This window comes from Pseudophryne corroboree, chromosome 2 (assembly GCF_028390025.1).
Source record: "Pseudophryne corroboree isolate aPseCor3 chromosome 2, aPseCor3.hap2, whole genome shotgun sequence".
In the NCBI taxonomy this organism is placed as follows: domain Eukaryota; kingdom Metazoa; phylum Chordata; class Amphibia; order Anura; family Myobatrachidae; genus Pseudophryne; species Pseudophryne corroboree.
The window spans coordinates 681,977,481-681,994,502 of record NC_086445.1 but is presented as its reverse complement, the minus strand read 5'-3'; the positions used below and the strand labels follow the sequence as shown (position 1 = coordinate 681,994,502).

The following is a 17,022-nucleotide window of genomic DNA, read 5'->3' as shown; positions in this document are numbered from 1 at the left end:
CCCACACCCCTCTTCTGCACGCCCGCCACAGAGGCACTTGTATAAATGCCACTTACGTTACTGTTTTTAATGGGCTTTTACTGCCAGATGCTCGGCCCCACCCCCCGCTTCCGGCTCTGTCCCCTTGATATCGGGAGGCACCTGGAGCGGTGCCTCCGAAACACAAATTTAAACTTTTCTTTTTATGCATAAAATTACTAAAATAATACAAAGCTAAAGCATATACTTATGACACATAATATGTGCCATAAGTATCTTCTTTGTGTTATTTTAATAATTAATGATGTAAGAGGTGCGGCTGCGCGTGTGGTGGTGCCTGCTGCTGTGCAGGTGTAGTTTCGGTACTCACCAGGCGCCGCTCTCTCTCACCTTCAGGTACCGGAACCTTCAACGGACCTGGCAAATCTTCCGTCGGACCCGGACACGATGACCTAGGAGGAAGGAGATTGCTGAGTGCCGTCCTCCTGATTGTGGACCGAAACGCCCTCCGGAACCGAGGAAAACGTGCTTTCGGGCTAGGTGAGGGTCATCCCAGGCGTACGCCTCAGAGCCCGAATTTCACCTATTGGCACTCTCGCACCAGGTGGAAACTCTACCTTGCACCGGCGTGCAAGGCTCACCGCTCGCCCTGAAGGAAGGGAGACAGATAGGGACGAACACAGAAGGAACACACAGACCGATGTTACTCACCGTCCTACGTCTTGTACTCCGATCTTCTCCCCTTACAGGTCCCTGTAAGGAGGCAAAGAGAGAAACAGCCGTGCAGGGCCTAACTCTAATCTAGTGTGCGTCCGCTACACTAGCTGCATAACAAAGCCCTCAAACTGGCTCAAGTGTAAGTGTAAGTGGTGCAACACAAACTATGCACAAACTCTAAAACAACATTTTGCCCTGCACGGTAACAACACACACATCGGAGTACAACATCAAACTGTGCTGTCCCTTTAAATCCCTACCTACCGCTAGAAGGGGGTGGGCGCCACACAGCCTACCCACCTCCTGTACCTTCCCTTATATGGGGCTCAGGCCAAGCGAGCCTGCCTACCTAAACACCCTGGGGTGGACTGGACCTAGTGCCCAGTACCACCTGTATTCACCTTCGGGGGAAACCGCTTATCTACTGGGCCTAACGCCCCCTAACTGCACACAGGCCGGAGGCCTGACTTTAACCCTCGGGCCTAGCGCCGACTAACTCGTCGCCCGTTGTGTGACCTGGGCCTAATGCCCTGGGTCACCTTGTATCCCTAGCGGCCGCCAACTGAACTAGGGCCTAATGCCCTCTAATGTCCCCCAGGCCTATTGCCTGCGCTTGCCCTCGGGCCTAATGCCCGCCTATCTTGTCCCACAGGCCTGTGGCCTGACTATTCCTATGGGCCTAGTGCCCAAACTGTACCCCCAGGCCTAGTGCCTGCCTATCAGGGCCACGGGCCGGGGGGGGCCCCCGACTACACATAGCCACGGGCCTGGAGGGCCCGCCTAAACGTGCCCACGGGCCAGGAGGGCCCGACTAAATGCCCCCACGGGCCAGGAGGCCCGACTAAATGCCCACAGGCCGGAAGGGCCTGACTGCCGAACACCCGGTGGTCTAGGGAGGAGAGGGGGGGGGCACCTTAGAAGGGCCTACCTGCGGTGGAGAAGGCTGCAGTGGGGAACTGCACAGCTCAATTGCTTCCCACCACTGCAGCGCTTCTCGGCCTGGATGAGCTCTTCTGTCGCTGGCCCGTCCTGGCCAGCGGCGCCGCCGTCTCCTCTCCGTGTCCAGCCGCCGCTGGACATCTTCTTTCCAGAGCCTGGAGTCTTCTGGCCTCTTCCGCGGCCACTGGAGCTTCTTCCGCGACGTCTTCCTCCTCCTCGTGCCACTCCGAACTTCGCCGCTCTTCGGCGCGGCTTCTTCTCTCTTCGGCTCCCGCCCGGCGTCTGACGTCAGACGCCGGGGCGGGGCCTATGACGCGGCGAGCACCGATTGGCTCGCCGCGCCCGCCTCTGATTGGCCAGCGCCCTGCGAGCCGTGATTGGCTCGCGGACGGCGCCGGATTCGAAAAGCCGCGGGCGGCGCTTCTGATTGGTGGCCAGAACGGCGGCAAGTTTAAAGCGCCGCCGCCGCGCCGCCGACAGCCTGGTGCAGGGAAACATCCGATCCCTGCACCAGACACCCGCCGCCGCACACCCAGCGCTGGGGACAGACAAGCTGCCCCAGCGCTGTCCACAGCCAGGGACAGCACCTCGGATGTGCCCACAGGGCACATCTCTACAATGACAGGGGAGGCACTGCCTCCCCTGCCTCCCCTGACTGCATGTCCCTGGTGTGTGTGTGTGCGTGCGTGCGTGCGTGCGTGCGTGTGTGTGTGTGACAACAGACAATAGGGATTAGAACTCATCCTGCTGCAGTCCTCCACAACAATAATAGTCTCTGTTACTCACTCTGAACTTCTCAGGTTATTCCCTCACTGGTCTCTCATCGTTTCAGATCAAGATGGCGGCAGCATCCGCGCCTCTGTACAGGCCTGGCGGTGTCTGGTCTCCAGCTGCAACATCTCACGCCTGCTCTACCCGGTTCTCTTTTACTCACAGGAGCTCCCCACTGCCTTAGCTCTGCAGTGCTGCTCTTTACCGCCTTGCATTACCACCCAACTCTTTCTCAATTCAGCTGTCCTGCTCCGCTCCTCGGAACATGCCTGCTCTCCTCAATGGCTTCTCTCCAACTCCTATATCAACACCTCCTTCTTCCAACAAGGCTCCATTTGCTTTTCTTCACTATCCAATCCGATCTTGCCACTTCACTAAACAGGACACATGACCTGACTCTGGTCTCTGCCTTAACCCCTGCAATGCCAACTATTAAATCGTCAGGTGCAACACTTCCATTACATTTTTAAAGGGGTATACACAGTTTCTGCCAGAGTGCCACACATAGACAATAGAGGATTAAAAAGACGTACATAAAAGAAGATTAAATTAGGCTGATCTGTTGAGACAGTAATGGGGTGTCTGGAAGGAACCAATATGATAGAATATATCCTGTGGTACCTCAAGAGTCTTTGTGCTAAGATAAAACTTTCAGATTTTAATGTACAATTAGTGTTATTTTCTCTTTTATATGGATATAATGGAGACATTGCCATATATAATGGGTGCAGGGTATGCGGTGCACAAGGGTCCCTGGGTACAGGGGGACCACACCGCACAACCTGCACACATTTAAAATACCTACATATCCATCGGCGCTGTTTCCATGGATCTCTGCCGCAGTTACTTTCTATTGGCTATAGTTGCTTCTACATAATATCCATGGGTACAGCAATAAGATAAACCAATGTTACTGTATGTTTGATTTATGTAATGATGTTTCCAAGTCATCATGCAATGTATAGTAGCAGTAATAATAATAATAATAATAATAATAATAATAAGCTAGTTATATAAAGGGAATAAACTCTGTCCTAATTTCCTCCAGCATCCAGGTAGAGGGTGAAGTGTTGTTTTGCAGTGGAGGTTGTCAGGCTATTGTAGACACTGGGACTTCTTTGATAACAGGTCCATCTTCTGATATTCAGCAGCTGCAAAATTTTATTGGAGCCACTGGGTCAAATGGAGAGGTAAGAGATTATAATACAAATCCCCATATTCCTGTATTTTGTTCCTATTCCTCAATTCAGTTAAGACTTTAGGACAAACTTACTAAGCTTCAGTGTTACTACTACACCACATGCTTTTTCCTGCTATGATGGACTGTTACAAACCCGCACAATTTTCAAACAGCATATCAAGACATATCAAACCTGATAAGTCTGAACCCACAATACTGATTTTTTTAGATCTGACAGATATGCAAACTGTCCCATTTATTAAGCAGCAGTTACCAAACGCCATAATAAACCGCTGCTTATCAGTAAAAAACTGTAAAAAAAAAAAAAAAAAAGAGGTTGTTCTGACAGACAAGGTTGCTCATGCTGTTTGCTCAGGGGCAGTCCTAGCTTATTATTTTTTTGGTAAACAAATATAAATTTTGGCACCCCTTGTTGGGATAAACTTTCAAAGGGCAGCAAACGGCAAGATAGTGGGTAACTGGTGAGACAGGGAAACAGGGAGATAGTGGGTGACTGGGGAATCAGGGGGGCAGGGAGATAGTGGGTGACTGATGCAGGGGTGACAGGGAGATAGTGAGTGACTGATGCAGGGGTGACAGGGAGATAGTGGGTGACTGAGGAAGCAGGGATGACAGGGAGATAGTGGGTTACTGGTGAGGCAGGGGTGACATGGAGATAGTGGGTGACTGGGGAAGCAGGGATGACAGGGAGATAGTGGGTTACTGGTGAGGCAGGGGTGACAGGGAGATAGTGGGTGACTGGGAAAGCAGGGGTTACAGGGAAATAGTGGTTTACTGGTGAGGCAGAGGTGACAGGGAGATAGTGGGTGACTAGGGAGGCAGGGTGACAGGGAGATATTGGGTGACTGGGGAGGCACGGGTGACAGGGAGATAGTAGGTGATTAGGGAGGCAGGGATGACAGGTAGATAGTGTATCTTCAACCTATATAGTTGCACAGCCCCTATCAATTACTCACAAGCATGCCTAAGTCAGCATATGCCATTATACTGCAGCAGACGAAAAAGCATTCAATATATTGAAAATAATAGTTACCAGCACCAATGGATAAATAATTAGATGAAGCACCAAATTTTTCAGCCAAGAGTGGCAACTTTTAACCTTGACTTTAAAATAAACTTGTTAAAGATGATATTTTTCGTCACCTATAGTACAAAATTAATAAATATATATAATGTACAATGTTTGAATGACTCTCCAAAATGTAAAAACAAACATTCACCATATAAATAGTTGATGAATGTAGTGACTGACAAATCGGTGAAAAATTGAAAGGTGTCACTGAGAACGGGGTTGCCGGCAGTGTCCAGGAAGAAGGGTTGCCGGCAGTGTCCAAGGAGCGGGGTTGCCAGCAGTGTCCAGGAAGCAGGGTTGCCGGCAGTGTCCAAGGAGCGGCGTTGCCAGCAGTGTCCAGGGAGTGGGGGTTGTATGGAGAATGGTGCCGCTGTGCCTTCCACAGTGTGGTGCTCTACGCAGCTACATACTTCGTGTAATGGTTGGGCCGGTCCTGTCTATCATGCCTGTAGAATGGGAACAAAAAGGTTTATATTTAAAAAAACAAAAACACCCAGACATTTTCACCAAGCTCAGCATCAGGCCTGGTCCCAGAGCTGTAACAGGGCTACATTGCACCCTGTGCTGGCCACACCCCTGATTGATGACATCATGATGTAAAGGCTGAGGTGGCAGTGCTTGTCTGAAGCATCCGTAGGATGCTCTGGCTGTCGCTGCCGCAGAAATACTGTAGTCAAATGATTTGATGTAAGAAATGCACATCAAGTCATCTCGTTGTAGGAATCCATATCTGATTTAAATTACAATACTGCATAGTTGCAACCTCTACCTAAATTCTATTGACAGTCCAAGGGTTTAAATAAAGTATTTTTTCCATTTGTACACAGGCTTAGAATGCTAGTGAGCCTTAGTAAAGCTTGCCAAATACAGGCAAGCAGCCATATAGACATTCCCATGTACAGACCTAGATTAGGCGGTTGTCACAGGGGGCATGTGTCCTGGGCCCCCCTCTCTCAGGGGGCACTCCATTCTTTAAATACAGCTGAGCTGGACTGCACTGTAAGCTGGAGAATAGGGCAATGGTTAGCAACCATCGATGTTCCCATTTTGATGGAAGTACTTTTCCCATTGAATGTGGGTATTCAATGGTTGTCAGCAAACAAATGCAGCTCACCGATGCCCATCCTAGCTGACAACCCAGAAAAGTTGTCCACAGCTCAGCTAATGTGCGCATGCTAAAACGTTGAATGCTTCTGCGCATGCATGCAGTAAAATGGCTGCTGCTCGATCAAGCCAGCATGTGAATGAGGGATTAAAGGTGAGACTGAAAGTGACATCCTGACCTGGCTGGGATTGGGGCATGCGGTAGGTGTAGCGGTGGTGTGTGACAGCTTGCACTCAGCAGTGCACATGAATGAAAAAGCCGGGGAGGGGACAATGCTGGTGGGGAGGGGCTGAGAGAGAGAATTGAAGGGTTACTGTAATTGTGATGTGCTGTGTAGTTGATGAGCTATATAATATGTGTGATAGTGTGGGCTATTTAATGAGCTTTAAAATGTACTGGGTCAGAGTCAGACTGGCCCACAGGGGTACCAGGGAAACCACCGGTAGACCCACTGCCTGAGGGCCCACTCCTTCCTCTAGGAATCAGGCTCCAGACTGCACTTGTATTATACATGGTAGATATGTTGCATTACACTCCACTAAACTATTGCGTATTTCAAGCCTCTGTGGAGGCTGGCCACACCCCCTTTGTAGGCTGGCCACACCCCTAAGTATGGGACCCTATAACTGCATTTCCCTGGTTGGCCCTTCATGCCCCAGTCCGACACTGTGCTGGGTAGTTGATGGGCTATGTAAAATGTTGAACAATTTGGAGGGCTATTTGATGTGCTAAACCAAGGAGGGGTTGAGTAATCTAATGAGCATTTGATGATCTTTGTAATATGTAGCTTGGTTTCTAAACTACATAAAAATCAGGACATTTAGAGGCACAAAATACTCTGAGACTTAAGCTGGATAGCCAGAATTAACTGTCATACCTGTGTGTACCATACTGACACCTATATATGCAACAGCAGCCATTTTTAAATATAACATAATGACAAGGGGCAGTGATTATGTAGGATGTGAGTATTTATAGCTAAAGTAGCTTGTACCTGCTTCTTTCCCACGTTCTCCACTTTCCTTTCAGCATTCCCTCCCTCTCAGTCCTCACCCTTTCCGCTCTTCTACTGTGTGGATATAATGTGTAAGGAGCACTGGAGCACTACTACTGTGTGGGAGTAATGTATAAGGGCAACCAACTGCCTTTCCGCTGCATCACTATCTCCCCAATATATATATATATATATATATATATATATAGCGCTAATGGGTTATGGAGTTATATCCATAATTTCATAGTCCATATGTCACTTCAATATCGTTGACGATAAAATGTCCAATATCAAAGGTGGAGTGGATCATATAAAACTAGAATGAAGTCAATGGACCATTGCCAATACAGGAGAGATGACGCTAAATCCCACCCCAACCTTATCCAGGTATGAGCTCTAGGTAGGATTCTCACCGGATTGGGCAATGGGCATTGAACTGATACAACCCTACGCATTTCATACTAACAAGTACTTCCTCAGCGGTATGTAGGTATCATATACAACAGCACATCAAGGGAAAATCATATGATGTAATGCAGCTTTTTCAGAACAGCTTAGTCCTAAGCGTTTTTTTGTAAAAGGTGTACACAGAATAAAGCTCACAGTATACCCAATATACTCTAGCTAGAGGTCCTTTAAGCCAAATGTCCAGGATGTTCACTGGTCTCCAGCCACAGTGTAACTGTAACTGGTTCACTTTGTACAAACTGTAAGGTGACAAATTTCAAATGTACAGACAGAGCGCCTCGATTGGGTCCCTAATTCTTGAACTGTATTTCTCTGTTTCAGTCCGATGTGAGCTGTGGTAGCCTGAGTATCATGCCCAATGTCACATTTACAATCAATAATATTGGATACACACTGACACCTTCTCAGTATATGCTTGAGGTAAGTGTATCTTTCATATAAACTTCACTTGAATGTCTGTATTATTTTCATACTTAGAAGTCTTAGGGGGATATTCAATTGTTTGAAAAGCCGGTTGGGTGTCTGTTTTACCCTGTCTATTAGTGTCTGTTTTACCCTGTCTATTAAATAGGAAAAAACAGACACCCAACTGACTTTTCAAACAGTTGAATACCCCCCTTAGGGTTTGAGTCAGTAGAACTAAGAAATGTCATTAAGAAATATTACATTATCTTGATAACAAGTCATAGACATTGCTTCTTTTTCTGGTCAATTTAATATTAATTAGGGTTGCTAGTAGTGTAAATATATTATATGCCAATCACTATTTGACTTGCCAACATTAAAGATCAATGAAATCATCAAAACATTTAGCAAAAACCTCCAGTATATTTCTTTTTAAATATAGCGGACCGCTCAGAAAACATCTCTCCCCCCGCTCAGCACATCACGATGTGTGCTGAGCGTGCGGGGGAGGCGGACACTCATTTCACCCAGCGTGTCAAATGAGCGACCTGCTACATTTTGAGCCTGCACTGAAATATTTCCAAAGCAATAGAAAAGCTGTTAACATTATTTCTGGGCCTTGCACTCTGCCATGATCCACATTTGTCACCGATGACTTTACTGCATCCAAGTAGATTCTAGCTTAAAAATAACTGAAGACAGAACTACCCATGTACAAATGTTCATGCTTAATTAAAAAAAAAAAAAAAATCATAAACTGATTTCAGATTCTTTGATTGGTAAATAAAAAAAAGTGAGGTAAGAGTGAAATTAGTAGTAAGGTAATGCTACACCTCCCAGATATCCCGCCATTAGCAGACAGCCCTGATTTTTTTTAGACTGTCCCGTGATACCTTGTTCAGAAGGGATGCGGAAATACCGACGCCGGAATCCCGACCGCCACAATCCCGACATATTCTCCCTCCGTGGGTGTCCACGACACCCATAGAGGGAGAATATAATAGTGTGCCGAGCGTAGCGAGGCACCGTGCCCGCAGCGTGGCGAGCGAAGCGAGCCCGCAAGGGTCTGCGTTCCGCTCGCCACCCCTGTCGGGATTGTGTGGCTGGGATTCCGGCGTCGGTATTTAGTACTGATCCCGTTCAGAATGCACATGGTGATTTGCTTGGGGTAGGGGAGGAGGGCGGTTTGATTTGGAAGATGTTGCACCACCACACACTGTGGAGTCCACAGAGTTCTGTTTAAAAGATAGGATATTGATGTAAAAAGCCCACACATGGCATAAATGCATCATGCGAGACGACTACAGTAACTTTACTACACTTATTTACCTTTGTGGACTATGTTCTTCGACAGGGATGCAGTTAATTTCTCCGACTGTCGGGATCCTGTCATCCGATGAAATGCATTCTGACCGCCGCCCGGAATACCCATTTCGGTGGTGGTCCATGCCACCAACCAAGGGGTAATAGATTAGTGTGGCAACCGAAGGTCGCCACCGGGCCGGAATCAGGGAAAAGCGCAGCGAGCCCGCAAGGGGTCATGCTGCGCTCGAGGTTGGGATTCCAGCATCGCTATTTCGACCGCCAGGATCCTAACAGTTGAGATTTCATACTGAACCCCTTCAACAATGTAGTTACATGATCCATTAAATGGATTTACTTTTATTTTCCTTAGCTATGTGTGGGTTTCAGCAATAACAATGCATACAATCCACACAGAAACAGAGCAACAAGAGGAAATGTGGTCATACACACCAGACATATTACTACTAGTGACTCTACAATAGTGATAGCAGGAAAAACTGCTCAGAGGTGCAATCAGACCCCATGGGGCACCATATAGAATGCTGATTTTGGCCCTTGTCCTACCACCATCTGTAAAATAAAAACTTAAAAATGTATTAGGTTAATCTGGGTCCTAGGCATGAGCTAAACTCTGCTTGTTTCATTTCCCCTTACCTTGTAACTGTCAGTGAAAGCATTAGTATAGCCCATTCAGCAGCTTGGTGACATCGTGACACCATTGATAAAACATCTATGTCTGCCAGTATATTCGTTCAGAAAAACTTGAGGGGTCTGTTTTTTATTTATTTTGTTGCTGCAAATCCTTTGACAATTACAGCTTTCTGCAATATTTTACTTATTGGGCAGTTTACCAGAAGGGTTCTACAGCAGATACTGATAGCTATTGCAGGTCCCATTGTATGGGAACATCGAAAATGACCAACTTTGAAACCCCATATCTGTTTTCGAATCTTGACTCTGATTGCTAATGACACTTTTAGATGACGTTAACCAATGTTATATATAGGCTACATTTCCATTCTTGTTTTTGAAGAGGAATCAGAAGGATCTCTGGGAACTCTCGCTTGCACATGCTCCTAATAAAGGAGCGAGTCCGAATCCATTAGTAACTCATAGCATCAGCTATCACTTTACTTATTACTCTTCGCCGATACAGGTTATTATCCATGCCCGTGTCCCAGTGTCTGCCCCTTGATAAATTTTCCATAAAAAAACTTTCCATATTGATATTCAGCAATAAGGAATGTACATTTTCATGTCTGGGTGCAAATCTTAATAAATATAAGCCCTTATAGGTACAGTGGTCATTAGAGACACCAATTCCCAATTCAAAATGGGTTATGTTACTACAATAAATTGAGATCTGAATCCTGTTTATCACACTGAATAGCAGTATAAGGCCTGTAAAGCTCTCAAAAGAACAACTCCCATGCAAATATGTACAGATGGGTCCTCTATTATCTTGGCTGTTTCTGCGTCTAGATGGAAGTTTAGTCACACCTAGGTGATAATTTAGGTTGCTGAGTTTAATCACGGACAGGCGCGTTGAGGCATGATTACATACTCAGCATGCAATACACATCTCCACCACTGGGTAGCTAATGTTCCACTAATACAGAACTTTAGATTGAATAGCGGCAGATTGAGCTAAAGTACAAGCTCTGGCAAATGGTCAGTGATGACTGTAATGTTAATATACAGTCCTGTACTGCATAGTGTACACACAGATGGTGACCAATAGTTAGACGGAGAGAGTAAAAAAAAAAAAGTATATACAGACGCAAACGAATGTGTTACTGTATGTGAGCGTCCAAGTCCCATAGACAAAGCAATAGAGTAATGTAGTCCATTGACTTTAAAGTATGTATAGTGCACTAAATACCGTGTTTTACGATATGAGCATCCAAGTCCCCTAACAGCATAAACAAACACCAATGAGAAGGAATCGCTGCTTGCAGTACTTTTACACATGAACTTGTACATCTTCCATGCAGTGATGTGGGCAAGCAGTGAAGGCGTCTGCTTCCCATGCTTAGAGTCCCGGGTTTGATCTCCAAAGTGCCAATGTATTTTTTTTCCTGACATTAACTTTATTATTATTTTCCTTTGTAATCCATTGTAATACATTCAATGGAAGGGTGCACATAGGTTTCACATAAATCAGGGTAAATCTGCAGGAGCGACTCATTTCGCTATCTAAAATACACAGTGGCAATGAGGACCCGTAGACATACCAATTAATATAAATTAGTGTATTCTGATGCAACTATCTGTTTTCCAGCAATACAGTACTGTAGATCGTCAGTGATAGAGAATCTGTGTTGTACTTTATGCGAAGGGATCACTGCTACTGTACCATTTGCACATCTATCAAAGAGACTGCAGTTCTCTATCTGATTTTCATTTACAATACATTATTGTGTTGTACATTTATTGTAACCTGACCTCCCATCCTGTCTACTGTATGAACTGTGCAGGCTCCCTGGGAGGAAGGGGGAAGTGGGATGGGGGTAGGGCGAGGTGGTGGCTTAATACCGTGCTCTGCAATATGAGTGTCCCTTAATGGCATAAAGGGGAGGAGGAAGGGTGAGGGGGAGGTGGGGATTAACCAGTGGAGTTCAGAGATGCTGTTGAAAATATTAATTGTCTGTCGGGACCCCCAAAAAAGAGACCAATAAATCAATAAATAAAAATAGTGTGTACAGACACAAATGAATGTTTTAAAGCAATGGTCCATTGACGTTCGGTTTTTGTGAGCTATTAAATTAAATTCAATTAAAATGGGCTTAAAGATTAATATCTCCGCCTCTGAGGCTCCAACCTGCTTAGAATCAGATTGGAATGGAAGGGGAGATGATTACCTACCAGAGGATACCAACCCCAAGTTTCTGTGACCCCCACAAGACTCATGGCAAGCATTGGAACCCATGGTGATTCTGAATTAACGGGCCCATTATAGTCTATAGGAAAATGGGTCCAATTTGCATCCTGATATATCTGGTTCTGGGTGTCCCAGAGACTCAGGACCAGTACCATACAAAAGAGGAGACTCTTGGCTTTTGGGACAGACCAACCACTAGTTTATGTGACTCCGCAAAGGGAAATGGCAAGCAACCATGTGTCAGGTCCCCTCCAGTTGTCCGCCCAGCTTGCACGGGATGCAGGGTTTCTGGCTAGATAGAAAATAGTACTGTACAGAGATGCTAAGCATGGTAATTTGGCATCCAGGAACTTAGGAAGGAGCTTTTATCTCTCCCCATTATACTTATAAAGATAACACTTGCCGCTGTAACCATTACAGCAGAGTATGTTACAAGCTGTTCGTGCTATTTAGTACTCAAATAGAAAATACTGTACATTATACTTAATACTACGGGATTTGGACGCTCACATATCCCTAACATCAATAGACCATACTGTATCTGTAACACGTTCATTTGCATCTGCATATGCTGTACTATTTGCGTCGGTACTGTCTATACTGTTATTTACTGTATGACATACTGTAGCATATTGTAGCGTAATGAGATGCACCAGTAAAGTAGTTCTTATGCTGTAGTTCAGTATTGTATTTTAATGGAGACCACACACATGCGCATTGGTGATTTTAAAAAGCGACATCTGGTGGACGATCGCAGTTATTACATTCAAAGGTAAAGCCAAACGCTCTGTGCGCCTCCCTACGACTAGGCGCACCTCCTTGCGCCCAGGCACGCTGCGTATGCCCGATTGCGACTAACGCCTCAGTCAACCAAGATAACGGAGGACCCATCTGTACATACAGACACAAAACATATAGGGGTGTATTCAATTCAAGTCGGATTTCCCGACTTGTCGGATTAACAGGAGTTTAAGGTTGAATCCAGATTCGACCTATTCAGTCATACTCCCGTTTATCTGACAAGCCAGAAAATCCGACTTGTCGTAAAGCACATGGATTGGCGGCATGTTTTATCGGATTCGCGGCCAAATCCGACAGGTTTTAGCCCCATTTCCGACAATGTCAATCCGACTTTAAAAAAAGTGGGATTGGCATTGTTGGGAACGGCCAAATCCGATTTGGCCGCTAATTGAAAACTGAGATGTCGGATTCTTTCCATCGGAAAGGATCCAACAACAATTGAATACACCCCATAGACTGCATGCAAAATCTATGCTCAATGATTTATTGATCACTTTTGTTAAAAGCAAACACTGCCTACAATAGCAGACACATGCCATTTAATTGATATTCATTACTTATTTCTGGAGTGTTGCAAAATAACAAGGACTAAAGGTTCCTTTGTCTGCACAATGGGGGTAATTCCAAGTTGATCGCAGCAGGAAATTTTTTAGCAGTTGGGCAAAACCATGTGCACTGCAGGGGGGGCAGATATAACATGTGCAGAGAGAGTTAGATTTGGGTGGATTATTTTGTTTCTGTGCAGGGTAAATACTGGCTGCTTTATTTTTACACTGCAATTTAGATTGCAGATTGAACTCACCACACCCAAATCTATCTCTCTCTGCAAATGTTATATCTGCCCCCCCTGTAGTGCACATGGTTTTGCCCAACTGCTAAAAAATTTCCTGCTGCGATCAACTTGGAATTACCCCCATTATGTGTCATCCTTTTGCCTTTATCTGTGTACACTCTTCCATACTGTATATAGACAGGTGTGCTATTCAACAAACACTATTAAATTGGCATTTATACTTGTCCTGTATACTTTAGATTGCATTGAATGACTAATGAACATGACACAGCATAACTGATTTCTCACTTTGATGAAGTAAACACTAAAACCTGCAAAAATTAAAAATGGAAAAAAAGGCCATTTTGTTTTTATTTTTTGTCATACTGTATGATTTCTATGTTATAATGTAGAAAAATAATTAGTAATATCTGTATCCATAACAAACCGAGATGGTCGCAAAAAAATGACAACAGAATTGAGCGGTTCAACCTTTATCGACATCTGATCTGGTCCAGCTCCCCATTTTAATTGGGATTGGCAGATTTTTTAGGCTATTCATTCTGCTGTTTGCACCCATTTACTGAAGGTGTATTTAATGGAATCTGGGAAAGATCATCCAAAGTGATTGTAACTAACTAACTAACTAACTAACTATCCTCAACTAATTTAACTATCCATTTGCTAATTTCAATTGCAGTTTACATTTCTTGTTTACACATCCAAGCTGATCATATGAAAATGTTTGCCGCCATTTGTTGTACCTTTGTTTAATCCTTCAGTAATCAATTTGTCAAAAAAAAATGATATAAAAAGAAACATGATTGCCATGAGAAACACTATCTTCAAAAAGTACAATACACCACTGAATGTTATCAGTAGGCCGATAACACCTCATGTGCAGATGGTTGCTAAGCAAGTGTATTTATATGCTACTTACATTGTAATGCCAAAGCTTTTAACCCTAGTAGTGCCTCTTACTTCAATAAATCATTAGGCCCTGCATATGACTAGAATTGGGCAGGAGAATTCCTGCCCAATGTATTGCTTGAGATCCTCCCGCCAGCTATCATATCCAAGAAGACCTCTGTTATTCCTGCTTGTATACCAAATAAATTCTCTCATGTGGAAAGGTAAAATTAAGTGTCACCCCAACTGAAGAAAATAAAAATAAAATAATAATAATAATAAGTAATAATCATAATCATAATCATTTTATTTATATAGTGCTTTTTTCCAGCAGGACTCAAAGTTGCTTTACAAGTATCAAAAACATAGCATAGAGGTTTAGTATTATGGCAAAAAGAAAACAAACCGAAAAACAATGAACATAGGGGGTCATTCCGACCCGTTCGCACGCAGCGGTTCTTCGCTGCGGTGTGAATGGGCCGGAAATGCGCATGCGCGGCAGGTGCATTGTGCACGCGCGTCGTTGCTTGGCAATGACCGTTGCCCGGGCAATGACGCCGCCAGCGACAAATTTGATCGCAGTGGCGATCGCAAGAAGATGGACAGACGGGAGGCATTCCAGGTCGGATACTCACCGTTCCAGCCATTTTCGGGGAGTGGTAAGAAGAACACAGGCGTGTCCAGGTGAATGGAGGGCGGATGTCTGACGTCAGGACCGGGACCTTATTCGCTGGATCAATCGCACAGAGTAAGTAGGTCTAGGGCTACTCTTGTTTTGAGTGAATCTGCCGTTTGCAGCCCTGCTATGCTAAAATACACTCACCCATAGACGGCGTCTAGTTGTTCGCACGAGCAGCAAAAAGTTGCTACGTGCGTTCAACTCGGGATGACCAGTGGCGTAACTACTGCCCCCGCAGCCCTCGCGGTGGCTTGGGGGCGAGGGGCTGCGGGGGCGCCGCCACTGCTTTAGCGCAGATTGACATGCAGACGAGCGTCCGCATTTCAATCTGCTCTCACTACCCTCTGCTGCTGTAAGGAGGGACACGGAGGGCACAGCGCGCGCCTCTCCTGTGTCCCTCCTGGGTCTCCGGCGGGTCTAATAAAGGAAGTGCCGTTCGTGAGCTCTGATTGGCTCACGAACCGGCACTTCTTTTAACAGACCCGCCGGAGACCCAGGAGGGTCACAGGAGAGGCGCGCGCTGCGCCCTCCGTGTCCCTCCATCACAAAACAGTGGGGGAGCGGGGGAGCCGGGGGGAGGAGCACTGGGGGAGGAGCACTGGGGAAGCATATGCAGCACAGGGGGAGGTGGCTTATGTGGCACTGAGGGGGCATATGTGGCACTGGCGGGGTATATGTGTACCTGGCACATGGGGGGGGCTATATTTGGCACTGCAGCATGTGAGTACTTGGCACTGTGGGGTAATATCTGGCACTGGGGGCATATGTGGCACTAGGGGGGTATATGTGTACCTGGCACTTGGGGGGGCTATATTTGGCACTGGGGGCATGTGAGTACTTGGCATTGTGGGGGAATATCTGGCACTGGGGGCATATGTGGCACTGGGGGGGTATATGTGTACCTGGCACATGGGGGGCTATATTTGGCACTGGGGGCATGTGAGTACCTGGCACTGTGGGGGAATATCTGGCACTGGGGGCATATGTGGCACTGGGAGCACAGCCCTAGCAACAAGCACTACCCCCTAGCAATGAGCATGACACCCAGTGCATGAAACCCCTGGCAACGAGCATGACACCCAGTACATGAAACCCCTGGCAATGAGCATGACACCCTGAGCATGAAAACCCCTGGCACCGTGCATGGAACCAAGAGCATGAAACCCCTGGCAACGAGCAGGTAATTTAAAAGTAATTAGAAGCCTTACTGTAGGACTTAATGTGTAATGGGCATTACGGTGTGTGGCATAATGTATCACAGACATTGCTGTGTGTGTCATAATGTGTCACAGGCATTACGGTGTGTGGCATACTATATCACGGCATTGTGGTATAATGTCTCAGGGGCATTGCAGTGTGGCATAATGTATAACGGGCATTGCGGTGTGTGGCTTAGGGTATAACGGGCATTGCGGTATGTGTCACAGGCATTACGGTGTATGGTATACTATCTCACGGGCATTGTGATATGTGGTATAATGTCTCAGGGTCATTGCAGTGTGTGGCATAATGTATCACGGACATTTCGGTGTGTGTCATAATGTGCCGAAGAATTTTTTGGCTTGGGGGAGAAAAATTTCTAGTTACGCCACTGGGAATGACCCCCATAGTGAACATAATGGGCACAATGAACTTAATGCAGGGTTGGTGTAGTCATTTTGGGTAATAAATTTAAACAGTTACTTAACCAACCCATGAAAATTACCTGGTGTGATAGCCATTTTGGGAGCACTACATTACGCTGAGTGGATTAGGCAACACCTAGAAGAGAGGACACAAAAAGTGTAAGTAGTAGTGTACTAAAGCTAGAAGCAGAGCCCTTACATAACTATCAGTTCCAAGTATTTTCAATCCCACCCACAGGCGTACCAGGTGAGGCAGCCATCTTGGACGCACTACAAAGGTTACAATGTGTGAGATAAACCATACAAGAAACTTTACACATATATCGGTGACTAAAACATGTGTAATATAATACACACTCATGAACAGATCCACAAGTATATCCTGACCAAGAAAGAACC

The 17,022-nt window shown here is 45.7% G+C and overlaps 1 protein-coding gene across 1 annotated transcript in view; it reads left to right on the top strand.

Annotated features, from left to right (window-relative positions):
• CTSE (cathepsin E) overlaps positions 1 to 17,022 on the top strand; it is an 81,167-nt gene that overhangs the window by 24,025 nt on the left and 40,120 nt on the right. The window contains exons 6-7 of the mRNA XM_063957253.1: positions 3,455 to 3,596; positions 7,568 to 7,666. Of these exons, the coding sequence (XP_063813323.1) occupies positions 3,455 to 3,596; positions 7,568 to 7,666 (241 nt within the window). The remainder of the gene's footprint in view (positions 1 to 3,454; positions 3,597 to 7,567; positions 7,667 to 17,022) is intronic.